This window comes from Gopherus evgoodei, chromosome 23 (genome assembly GCF_007399415.2).
Source record: "Gopherus evgoodei ecotype Sinaloan lineage chromosome 23, rGopEvg1_v1.p, whole genome shotgun sequence".
NCBI lineage: Eukaryota > Metazoa > Chordata > Testudines > Testudinidae > Gopherus > Gopherus evgoodei.
The window spans coordinates 3,157,727-3,170,222 of record NC_044344.1 but is presented as its reverse complement, the minus strand read 5'-3'; the positions used below and the strand labels follow the sequence as shown (position 1 = coordinate 3,170,222).

The 12,496-nt window shown below is 52.6% G+C and overlaps 1 protein-coding gene across 2 annotated transcripts; it reads left to right on the top strand.

The window, feature by feature from the left end:
* The first annotated feature begins 48 nt into the window (after positions 1-48).
* On the top strand, positions 49-10,452 carry PSMD3 (proteasome 26S subunit, non-ATPase 3). Of its 2 annotated transcripts, XM_030540950.1 has the most exons (12): positions 49-244; positions 1,668-1,858; positions 2,358-2,495; positions 3,047-3,183; positions 3,398-3,588; positions 5,433-5,536; positions 6,019-6,133; positions 7,252-7,371; positions 7,638-7,741; positions 8,291-8,446; positions 9,448-9,498; positions 9,869-10,452. In XM_030540950.1, exons 1-12 carry the CDS (start codon positions 64-66, stop codon positions 9,944-9,946), a joined length of 1,566 nt encoding a protein of 521 aa, XP_030396810.1. In that variant the 5' UTR covers positions 49-63; the 3' UTR covers positions 9,947-10,452. The 2 variants fall into 2 exon arrangements, with proteins under 2 accessions (XP_030396810.1, XP_030396809.1); XM_030540949.1 differs by lacking the exons at positions 8,291-8,446; positions 9,448-9,498; positions 9,869-10,452 and adding an exon at positions 7,875-8,283.
* Positions 10,453-12,496: the final 2,044 nt, after the last annotated feature.

The window sequence follows — 12,496 nt, the reverse complement described above, 5'->3', positions numbered from 1 at the left end:
CCATTGTTGCACCGTCACCGCGAGCGGCGCGAGCCCGGCCCGGCTCCCCCCCCGCCCCCCGCCATGAAGCAGGAGGGCGCGTCCCGCCGCCGCCCCGCCGCCGACAAGGCCAAGCCGCCCCCCGAGGAGCCGCCGCCCGGGCCCCCGGACGTGGAGATGCAGGAGGAGGCGGCGGACGGGGCCGGCGGCGCCGCCGGGGAGAAGCCGCCGCAGCAGCGCGAGCTCGACGCTGTCACGCTGGAGGGTGAGGTGGGGAGGGGCCGGGCCCGGGGGGGAGGGGGAGCAGACCCGAGGGGGGGCAGAGGGGAATGGGCTGGGGGAAGGGGAGCAGACCCGGGGAACGGGGGGGTAGACCCGAGGAGGGGGGAGCAGAGGGGAATGGGGGGAGGCAGACCCGAGGGGGGGCAAAGGGGAATGGGCTGGGGGAGGGGGAGCAGGAACGGGGGGAGGCAGACCCGAGGGGGGGGAGCAGAGGGGAATGGGGGGAGGCAGACCCGAGGGGGGGCAAAGGGGAATGGGCTGGGGGAGGGGGAGCAGGAACGGGGGGAGGCAGACCCGAGGGGGGGAGCAGAGGGGAATGGGGGGAGGCAGACCCGAGGGGGAGCAAAGGGGAATGGGCTGGGGGAGGGGGAGCCGAGGGGAATGGGACGGGGGAGCGACCCAGCAGGGCTGGGCTTCGGTGCCCACCAAATCATAGGGGCTGTTTTCCTCTGGGAGGCCAATGCCAGCCCCAGTCCCTTCCCCGTGGGCTCCTCCCCACTGCTGTGTGAATTGCCCCGTTTCTCTGAGTCCCAGGGGAAGACTTTGTAGGGAGAGGGGTATTTGGGATGATGCTGAGTGATGGTTCGGTTGGGAAACGGCATCGGCATGGCCAAGGTCCCCTTCGCCGCACACCATAGCGCCTGGCCCCCGCTGCCAGGCAGGGAAGTGTCATTGTCGCTGGGGAGATACAAGGACTGGTTCTTTAGTGGTGCTGAGCAGTGTCCGCTCCCATTGACTTCAGCTGGAGTGGTGGGTGTTCAGCGCTCCTGAAAATCAGACCCCAAGTGGCTCGCTTAAGGTGACAGAAGGTCTAGAGTCGGTCTGGGTGCCAGCCAGCATCGTCTGTGTCCCCTCCACCCCAAGTGGCGCATAAAGTGACCCCAGTGTTTAGCTTAGTCAGGTTTCTCGTAAAGTGCAGTGGGGCAGTTCAGTGTGAAAGCAGCTACCTAAGCGTGAGATTGTTATAATTGCTCTGTAATTAGGATGAAGGCAGTACCTAGCACAGTGGGGTCCTTGTCTAACATTGGGGCTCCTAGATACTATTGTGATATTCCAGTATCCAATATTGTAATATTCCAATATTCTCTCACTGTAGCTGGCACCACCAGGGACTGCAGAGGAAGATGCAAGAAACCTGTAGTAGACAGATGTAGGATAAACTGCCTCCAGGAAAAATTTCTTCCTAACCTCCCCTCCACCCCCAACTTAGAGAGTGGCTTATGTCCTGAGGTATTGAGGCTTTCTCCTTAGAATTATATTAAAATGAGCAGGTAGAAGCATGTATCAGTCTTCAGACAGAAAGCAGGGGTATCACCAGTATGATTATCAGGTATCAGGATTTGCCTCCTTTGCGAGAGCACTTGCCAGAGGCGAAGTGCTAGCAGGATTTCCCTGTGCCGATGCAGACATCAAAGAGCATGTGAAGCAGCTTGAGAAGGCTGTGTCTGGAAAGGAGCCTCGTTATGTCCTGCGTGCCCTACGGGCTCTACCCTCCACGTCCCGCCGACTCAACCCCAACGTGCTCCATAAAGCCATCAATGGCTTCTTCACTTCCAACAGTACCGTGCGGGATTTCCTGCTGGGCTTTCTGGAGGAGGTGAGTCTGCAGTGGGTGCAGAGGAGGCTGCTGAAGTTGGTGGCAACTCTGCCTTGGCAGATGCTGGGACTCTTAGTAGCAGAGAACATGTTGTCGTAAGGGAGGGGAGGGGAGGGGAGGGGGAGCAGAGACACCAAAGGGAGCGTTCAAACATTACAACCTGACTATTCAGGAGTGCCTGGGAAGTGATTTGAGGGCAGTGACTCGATCCAGTTCCCAGCTGGCTTGTTTCTGTATCTAAGAAAAATCGCAGTGGTATTTGCTGGCCTGTGTTGGCATCCTTAGCAGAGAGAGAGCAAAGACTGAGTGGGCCATGGAGACTGACCTCCTTTGTTCCTAGAGGTGGTCCCTCCAAGTCAAGACTGAGGCACGCTGGGTGGGCAGGGAAATTGGTACGGGCATTGGTGGTGGGTATGGCACATCCATGTTGAGTTTCCTCTGTGAATTACTAGAGGACTTCAGAGCTGTGGATCCAGCACATCTCGGTCTCTCTCTATAGCCTATGGACACAGAAGCAGAGCTGCAGTTCCGTCCCCGGACAGGAAAGGCAGCCTCAGCCCCCCTCCTGCCAGAGGTAGAAACCTATCTCCAGCTGCTCCTGGTCATCTACCTGATGAACAGTAAACGATACCCAGAGGTAAAACCCCAGGACTGTCTTGCATGCTGCATTGGGGAGATCCAGCCTGCTATTGAAACCCAAGTACTGGGTGTGTATGGCCCATGAGACCATACACAGACGAATAAACTGGCAAACCTGAGTGCTCTCCACATTGCCTCCCTGTTCCCATGAGCTGAGTACAGGTAGATGGTGGCAGAACTTCAGAGCAGAGAAGTTTTGTGTCCCATCCTAGCCTAGCACAGGTGGAGGCTTAATAGCTGGCCAGCAAACAAAATACCACTGCCTCCATTTAGCTACCTCACGTTTTATTGCTGTGCTAGAAGAGCTTCCCTGGCGTTATGTTAACTGCACCCCAAAGGGACTGGCCAGGATGCAGCCCTTGGAAGCTACCAATACTTTAGGGACAGGGGATTTAGATTAATGGAAGTTCTCACAGCCAAAATGCTTCTGACTGTTTCCCCTCCTGTGTTTCCTCACAAGCGAGTCTTCGTTTTCTCTGTGTCTCTCTCTCTCTCTGTGGGTGTGGGTGTAGCCTTGTCTGTTTTGACTTTCCTCTTTCCCTTCCCCAGGCGCAGAAAGTGTCTGATGACCTGATGCAGAAGATCAGTCCTCAGAACCGCCGAGCCCTCGATCTGGTGGTGGCCAAGTGTTATTACTACCACTCCCGCAGCTACGAGTTCCTGAATAAACTTGATGTGGTCAGGAGGTAGGACTGGCTGCTCCTGTGTCCGATAGGTCAGTTGCAGTCCTGTGTGCTGCATTCTCCCGGAGCCTGCCTATACAGAAATGAAAGGGCCCCTTGGTGCCTAATGGCAGCCGTTTGCTAGGATCGAAACCTTGCTGGGACATTTGTGCTCTCCCCTTTTGCAGTTTCCTCCCTCCCTTCTGACGCACTCTTTCCTCTTCACCCTCTTTTGAAGTTTCCTGCATGCCCGTCTGAGGACGGCAACCCTCCGTCATGACGCAGATGGTCAGGCCACCCTCCTGAACCTGCTGCTGAGGAACTACCTTCACTATAACCTCTACGACCAGGCGGAAAAGCTCGTCTCCAAATCAGTTTTTCCTGAGCAGGCCAATAACAATGAGTGGGCCAGGTACCTCTATTACACAGGTGAGATGCAGCAGTGCCACCGCACACTGCTTTACTGTTGTGTTGTCTAGTGACTGGAACAGGAGACTGGAATCAGGACTCCTGGGTTCTGTTCCTGGGGCCAGGGAAGGAGTCTGATCAAATGGTTAGGGCCAGGGTCCGGATTCTGAGGGTTTTCTCCTGGTTCTGCCACTGACCCCACGATCTCTGGAAAACCGCATAATCGCTGCCTCCATTTCTTCACCTGTAAAATGGGCTAATACTTAAGACAATGTGTGTGTCACAATTCTTTGGCAGCGGAATTTGCTACAAGATCCACTCCTTGCCACAGAATTGTATTCTGGAATCTATACATCCTGCCCTAGTAAATGGGAAGAAAACACTGGACAACATGCACCAAGGATAAAATGTGATAGTCTTGTCTGCAGGTCTGAAACAATTGGTCTGAGGGGGCTGAACTGCGAGATAACTGCGCACAAAGGGAGTGGCGGAAATGCCAGCACTATTTCGCTGCTATTGTGCCCAATTCCACCATCCGCAACAGCCCCCTCTGCAGCTGCCAAAACCTCCAGCTTTGCCGTGGACTCTTTCGGTGCCGTTCAGCGTCACTGGTAAAACAAACATCGGCAAGTGGGGAAAGTAAAACTGAACTGAATGGAAACTGGAGAAGGGAGGGGCCGCTGTGCTAATCATGTTAATATTCATGTTTAATTATGTTCAAAATCTGTTCTAAAATTTAAATGAAGCTGCCCCAATTTCCAGACCATGTCCGTCTTCCCAGGGAGTGCATGGGGCCTTGGTAGTAATCAGCATGCTAGTGAGCAGAGGTAGGTGTGAGGCTTTGAGAGCTGATGGAAGGGCTATGTATGTGCAAAGAGGTGTTTACATTGCTGCCCTGGGCAGGGAAGGCGTGAGGTAAAGATTGCTCGCATCCTGTTGTCCTTGCTGAGAATGTCCTGTGACAAAGTTCCTCCTCTACCTTGGTGGGTCCTGCGCTTATTGGCAGATTTGCTCACCTCAGTGATCCTCCCCACAGTCTGGGTCAGCTCCTCCTGTGTCTGATCAGGAGTTGAGAGGTTTGGGGGGAACCCAGGCCCACCCTCAACTCTGGGTTCCAGCCCAGGGCCCTGTGGATTGCAGCTGTCTATAGTACCTCCTGTAACAGCTGCATGACAGCTACAACTCCCTGGGCTACTTCCCCATGGCCTCCTCCAAACACCTTCTTTATCCTCACCACAGGCCCTTCCGCCTGGTGTCTGATAACGCTTGTACTCCTTAGTCCTCCAGCAGCACAGCCTCTCACTCTCAGCTCCTCACACGCACTTCCTCTCCTCTGGCTCTCCCTCCCCTGACTGGAGTGAGCTCCTTTTTAAACCCAGGTGCCCTGATTAGCCTGCCTTGATTGGCTGCAGGTGATCTAATCAGCCTGTCTGCCTTAATTGGTTCTAGCAGGTTCCTGATTACTCTAGTGCAGCCCCTGCTCTGGTCACTCAGGGAACAGAAAACTGCTCATCCAGTGACCAGTATATTTGCCTTCTACCAGACTCCTGTACCCCACTGGTTTGGGTCTGTCACAGTCCCCACGACACAGAGTACATAAGTGTGTGATCTCTGAAAGACTGGAGCTCCTCTAGTCATTTGGAGCTGAGGCAGCTGAACACAGATCTGTTTGTTGCTGCCGTGACCTCAAGTGCTCTCAGTCTCAAACTGCACCAAACTAAAGCAGCCAAACAGCCAGCAAGGCATGGGCAGTTGGTTTGATTGGCAGTTTGTGCCAGGTAGGGTGAAGATGCCAGTGCCTGGGCTGGGCTTTGTCAGTTAAACCAACTTCTCCCTGAAACAGTTTCTATAACTCTCTCTGCCAGGTCGCATCAAAGCCATTCAGCTGGAGTACTCCGAAGCACGGAGGACCATGACGAATGCCCTGCGGAAGGCACCACAGCACACAGCGGTTGGCTTCAAGCAGACGGTGAGTGGGTGCGTGATCATCCAGGGGGCACCTCTGGGTGCATGCGTGTCAGGCACTTGTGCAGGCACCATGCGTAATCAGGTCCATGGAGAGGAGCAGAGACAGGGTAGGATCTGGGTCTCACCAGCTTCTTGGCTGGTCTATTCTAATGAAGAATTTGCTTCCTTCGGGTGTCTCGGGCAGTTCTAAGAGATTCAAACTGTTTGAAATGGGCCATCCTGATTATCACTACAAAAGTTTTTTTCTCATGCTGATAATAGCCCACCTTAATTGATTAGTCTTGTTATAGAGTTGGTATGGCAACACCCATTTTTTCATGTTCTCTGTGTATATACATCTTCCTACTGTATTTTCCACTGCATGCATCCAATGAAGTGGGTTTTAGTCCACGAAAGCTCATGCCCAAATAAATTTGTTAGTCTCTAAGGTGCCACAAGTACTCCTTGTTCTTATAGTCTCTTGTGTCTGTCTTTCTGCCTAAGGTCCACAAGCTGCTCATCGTGGTGGAGTTATTGCTGGGTGAGATCCCGGACAGACTCCAGTTCAGACAGCCTTCCCTCAAGAGGTCACTGATGCCCTACTTCCTCCTGACGCAGGGTAAGGATGCTCTGGCTGCTTCCCAGAGCTTCATGATCTGTTGTTGGATGATCCAGGAACCCCTAACTTTCTGTTGTGTGCCCTACCATTTGGTCTTGCTACAGCTTCTCAAATTGTCATGTAAAATGACAAATAGTGACATCAACAGGTAAATTGCACACTCTTGTTTATGCTATCGCATACTGTAAGAACAAAGAGAAATTATATGAAACTGAAAGATGTAGTTATAAGGAAATGCAGGTCAGAACCTGTGGAACTCATGGCCACAAGACATCAGAGACCAAAAGTATAGGTTGATTTTAAAAAAGGTTAGCCATTAGTATGGACAATGAGAACATTGACAGTTTCATTACATAAGACTCAGACTCTTTTTTACATAACCATATTTTCACAAACAAGGGTCACATTCCTGGTTAGATTTTTCTAGACTAGCAAAATAGTGGCGCAAAGATAAAAGTGCACTTAAAAAATGTGTGCTAGTGTTGCTGTGGCCAGCTTCTGATTCCAGAGCCACACGTGCACATTTTTCAGAATGGAAGATAATTTTCAGTAACTTTGTGCTCTGTTAACTGGTTTGATGACCAAGGGACACTGCTCCTGCTTCCAGTGCCCATGGTCCTGGGTTCTAATCTCACTGGATCCCTGGCTGGGGGAGTAAATTTTACTTTTTACAGTGAGAGTAATTAACCATTGGAATGATTTACCAAGGGTTGTGGTGGATTCTCTATCACTGGCAATTTTTCAATCACGATTGGATTTTTTTTAAAGACATGCTCCAGTTTAAAAGGAAGTATTTTGGGGAAGTTCTCTGGCTTCTGTTACACCAGAGGTCAGACTAGATGTAAATTGATATAATGTTCTGCTCTTTGAAGGAGCAAAATATTTTTAACATTTTTAACATTTCATCAATAAAGGGCACTGTCTCCTGTTTTATTTCTGGTATTTATGAATCTAACCTCAAAATTCCACTTACTGTAACATTTACATGTCAGGAAGGAGTTTGTTGAGTGGTTGGTGTACAGGATTCCTGGGTTCTGTTCCTGCTCTCACTGTGTGGCCTCAGCAGATCTTTTCTCTCTCTCTGTTTACTCTCAACCGTCTCCTGTATGTTCCCACAGCTGTTCGGACGGGTAACCTAGCCAAGTTCAACCAGGTCCTGGATCAGTTTGCGGACAAATTTCAGGCAGATGGGACCTATACCCTGATCATCCGGCTGAGACACAATGTGATTAAAACAGGTAAGAAGCTGCCAGTGCCATGTTGTTGGCGCCTGAACATCCTGTCTCGATGCAGTGTGGGGCTGTCGTGGCTGACTAGACGTCTTGGGCTAACTAGCCCCTGTGGCTTGTTCCTATCATTTAATGCAACAAAGGAGAGCAGTGTGCATTTGAGTCTCCTTGTGCTTCTTAGTTTAAAAGGCCTCTCGCTATCACACCCACTTCCCACCTCACTCAGTGTGTGGTCTCATGACACGCTCCAGCTCCTGTTCCTTCTCCACCTCCAGGTGTTCGCATGATCAGCTTGTCCTATTCACGCATCGCACTGGCCGACATTGCTCAGAAACTGCAGCTGGACAGTCCGGAGGATGCTGAGTTCATTGTTGCCAAGGTGGGTCATTGGGATGAAGTACGGTTCGGGGATCAGTGTAGGAAATCTAGCCCTTAGCCCCTTCTCCCTGCGGTGCTCAGGGACCGCAGAGCTAACCGTTGGATTCCTGAGTGGTTGGTCCTGTATCTTTCAGGCCCTTCTGAACCAGCTCTCTGCTCCTCCAAAAGGATCTGTCACCAGCCTCTTACTACTGGGATCTGGGCCATCAGCAGCTCCAAGGGCCTGCATCCCAGTTAACCCCTTCATGCCAGGATGCTCTGACCCAAAGCGTAGCCTTATCCCTACCCATCTTGCTACATCTGTCATTTCCTTGAGCAATTGTTACCAAGGGATGTTGCACCAAGAAAAACTTGACGTGTTCCCAGTGAGTGGAAAAGGGATGTGGGCTCAGGGCTTGAGAGACCAGACAGACCAAGTCGCTGTCCTGTGGGAACCAGTGCAAAGTGCTCACACTGCCATCCCTGGCTGTTGACCCCCGGGCACTCTGCGCATGCGAACACCAGCCTTCAAGGTTGGCCCTCTGCCATGACTGTTGCCTCCGGGCTGTAGGCTATCCGGGACGGCGTGATTGAAGCCAGCATTAACCACGAGAAAGGCTACGTCCAGTCCAAAGAGATGATTGACATCTACTCCACACGGGAGCCCCAGCTGGCCTTCCATCAGAGGATCTCCTTCTGCCTCGACATCCACAACATGTCTGTCAAGGTAGCTAGGCTGCGGCGCAGGCTCTGCCCATTGTGTGGGTGCTGGGTCAGGTGTCCTGGGGGCCACTCTCTTGAGATGTGTGAGTGCAGCGGGGTGATTTAGAAGCCTCGGGCCTTCAGAAGCTCCCCCAGCAGGTTCCAGGCCCCTCTGGGGTGATGGGTTGGCTCTTCTCCTTCCTCTCCCTTGCACTCTCAAATCCTCTGTTGGGGCACCAGTTCAAAGCATGGTCCCCCTGCCCGCCATGCGCTCCCTACATTCTCCTCTCATCTAAACACACCCCATTCTGTACTCTGGCTGCTAATACAGTGCACTGCATTGAGGGTTGGGAGACAGGACTCCTGGGTTCTGCTTAGTACCAGAGGGGTAGCCGTGTTGGTCTGGATCCGTGAAAGCAGCAAAGAGTCCTGTGGCACCTTATAGACTAACAGACGTTTTGGAGCATGAGCTTTCGTGGGTGAATACCCACTTCCTCAGATGTATTCACCCACGAAAGCTCATGCTCCAAAACGTCTGTTAGTCTATAAGGTGCCACAGGATTCTTTGCTGGGTTCTGTTTGTCACTCTACTGAACTGCCTCTGTAAAATGGGAGAAGAGCAAGCTCCCCATGTGGGCGCTGGGAGGCCTCATTCATGCCAATATGCTGTGAAAGCCTGTGCTGAAAGGGCCTGATCTCTGGCAAATTTCTCTGCACTCTAGCTCCAGCTGCTGGGAGCGAGAGCGGATTCCCTGGGTAGGCTCACAAGGCCTCGAAACATGCGCTACCTTGGAGCACATCCTGAGCTCCACGGCCCTGGGAGGTGCATCTGAAGGTTGCTGTCCTGTCAGCATGTCAGTCAGGCAACCTACCTGGCCGTGCTGGAACTTGCTGATGGAGCAAGGAGCATGACCCCTGGCTGCCATGCATGCTTGGAAATGTCTGCTACAGCCTGGGAGGTGCCTCTGGATTCCTTGCCTTGGCCCTGGCGGTCCCTCACTGATCCCCTTTTGTTTGTGTTTCCAGGCCATGAGGTTCCCACCTAAGTCTTACAACAAGGACTTGGAGTCTGCAGAGGTGAGATCCTGCCTGTGGGGAGAGGGGGTTGAGCACCCCATTAGCAACCCTCCCTGGGAGTGACACTTGCCTCCCAACCAGTGCTGTGTACCCTTGTCTAGCCTGGGCTGAGACCCCCATCCCTGCCCTGGTGGGAACCTTTCTGTGGTGAGTCAGGAGTTCTAGCTAGGGCCCCTGTCAGTCCTTGGTGCCAGCTGTGGTTTGGACAGAGCCTTCTCATCACTCATTTCACATGAATGGCCATCACTTCCCACTCTCTCTCGGTCACTGCTGACCTGGCAGCCTCTCCGAGCAGCTCAGTGCCCTGAGCCAGCCCAGTTCCACTGCTGCCATCAGCCTGTTAGGAACGTGCCCTGCCTTTGCCTTCCAGGAGCGCCGGGAGCGTGAGCAGCAGGACCTGGAATTCGCGAAGGAAATGGCAGAGGATGACGATGACGGTTTCCCATGATCCTCTGGGGACTGCAGTCTATTTTTATCTTCCCACAGGGAATATCCTGTCTGATAGAAACCATCCTCTGGTGGCTACAACCCAGAGTCTGCCTTTCTTTTATAAACTATCTGCATGTACGTATTGGGGTGGGAAGGGGAGACACTCCCAGGTTCTATATCACCCTCTGCCTATTGCAGAGGGCAGTGCTCCCCTACAACCAGCACCCCAGAGATCAGCATATTAAGGGAAACCCACCCTCCCAATTCCCAATAAAACTTCTTTTAAGGTTGCTTGTGGTGGATGTCATTGCTGCACCTGGCGTGGGAAGCACACAAGGGGTTAATGAATTAAACCTACTAACCTCTTAGCCGCTTCTGGGTGCGTGGTGTGTGACCTGCTGCTGGGTGGCTGGTGGTTACTGCTACACAGACCATGTCTGAGCCGCAGCTCTCAGAACAATAATGGGTTAAGACTTTGTTAAGATTCAATTATGACTTTTAAAATAAAAGTTGGAAAAAAACCTCGCACGTGTGTGTGGTTTTGCAGCTTTAAGTTTCACGGCGGGGGAGGTGGGACCGCTTAGAAATCCCAACGCTTTCAGATGCTGATGCAGTGAGAAGGGAGGTATCTTTCACAAGGTGAGATCTTTCTCCTGAGAGCAGCAATTGGGATTCCTGGTCTCCCTTGCTCTAGTTACTGGAACCAGCTCCCTGCAGGGCTTGGGTGGTGGTGGAGGAGCAGGCTTTTAGTTAAAAAAAAAAGACTCTGGTCAGCTCCAAAGCTCCTGTCAGCTCCATCGAGTAACCCTCAGGTTTCTTCAGAGAATTTGCCAGAAGGGACCACAACCACCATCTAATCTGACCTGCGTGGCACAGGGCTGAGAACCTCAACCACTAATTAGGCATCATGCATACAGATGATATCACATACCGTGTTGTGCAGCACTGATCCTTCTGCAATACTCCCCTCCTCTAAGGGGGCCTGGGCTTTCCTCATGTGGGAAGCGGTGCCAGCCTTTGTGCTGCGGGACAAGAGCCAGGGTTATGAGGCCCTACATAACTAGATGAACCTGCTAAGTCTCCCTGAAACTGCTCCTTGCTGCCTGCCTTCTGCCTCATTTGTAGGTAATACACTGGCCTCTGTTGTGGATGAACGCACTGCCCATGAAAGCAGCAAGTGCTTCTCTGAGGTCCTGCCTTTTCCCTTGTTTTCCACATACATGGCTGTGGTCTGATGCTCTGACATCCTCTCCCTCTGCCGTGTCTCTGCTAGAAGAAAACATTTCAAGGCAGCAGCAGGCAACCCTCAAAACTAGTGTTGTGCTGCACAGACTAGTTCTGTTCCATAGTGGTTCTTCTACCCTGCTCCCGCCTCTAGGGTACGAGTGCCTTGCAGTTGTGCATCAGTCATGTTGCTTAACATCTGTCACGGTGGTTCTCCCTTCCGCTCCCCAGGAGAAGCCGGTGCCGGAGAATGGCTTGGTTTGGCGGGTTTTAGTATCGATGCCCTGGGGTTGTGGGAGAAGACAAACACACCAGGTGCTCGTAGCAGGAGGTGGGTGGTTTGTGATGGCTCATTCAGCTCTCAGGCCAGCCATGTGAAAGTTCTGGTATCAGCACAGATGAGCTTTACCCTTACGGTGCAGAGTTCCTTGGGCCAGACGAGGGAAGTTGGTGATCAGGGTTCTTTATCCCACAGCTTTAGGCTCTGTGGGACTGAGGCCGGTAGTCATTACTTCAATACCAATAACTTTGGAATCTTACATGCTAGCCCAAGGTAATGGTGCTGCTGCCTGTAACCAGCGGGGTGCTGCAGCGCCAGGCCAGGCCTGTGCAGGGTCACTGAAAGCAGGGGCAGCGGGAGGGCGGGCAGGACTTCGTTAAAGGCCTGGCCTGAAACAGGGCCAGGATACACAAAACAGCCCCGGACTAACTTCAAGCCACAGCTTGGATTGCACCAATCTAAACCAGGTGCTGAGGGGCTCCTAATCCCAGTTCCTGGCAGAAGCTGCCATTGCTGGCTCGGGCAGCTGCAGTCGCTCTGGGGCTTGTGTTGTGGCTCCGTGGATGATTCGTGTTTGGTTTCAGAGCCACAGACAGTCTGGGAGTGATTCCCCTTTCTACACAACAGGGGGGCTCTACCCCATCCCGACCCACAGCCCCCTGCTATTCCAGTCCTGCCCCCTCTCTCAGAAACTGCCGAGGGACGGCTCCTCTAGTGCCACTGCACCAATAATGCACTTAGTGCACGCTGAGTGTGCACAGCCAATAATGCACTTAGTGCACGCTCAGTGTGCACAGCCAATAATGCACTTAGTGCATGCTGAGTGTGCACAGCTATTAATGGACTGCACGCTCAGTGTGCACAGCTATTAGTGCACTGCACGCTCAGTGTGCACAGCCAATAATGCACTTAGTGCACGCTTAGTGTGCACAGCCAGTAATGCACTTGGTGCATGCTCAGTGTGGTGTGCACAGCCAGTAATGCACTTAGTGCACGCTCAGTGTGCACAGCTATTAATGCACTGCATGCTCAGTGTGCACAGCTATTAATGCACTTAGTGCACGC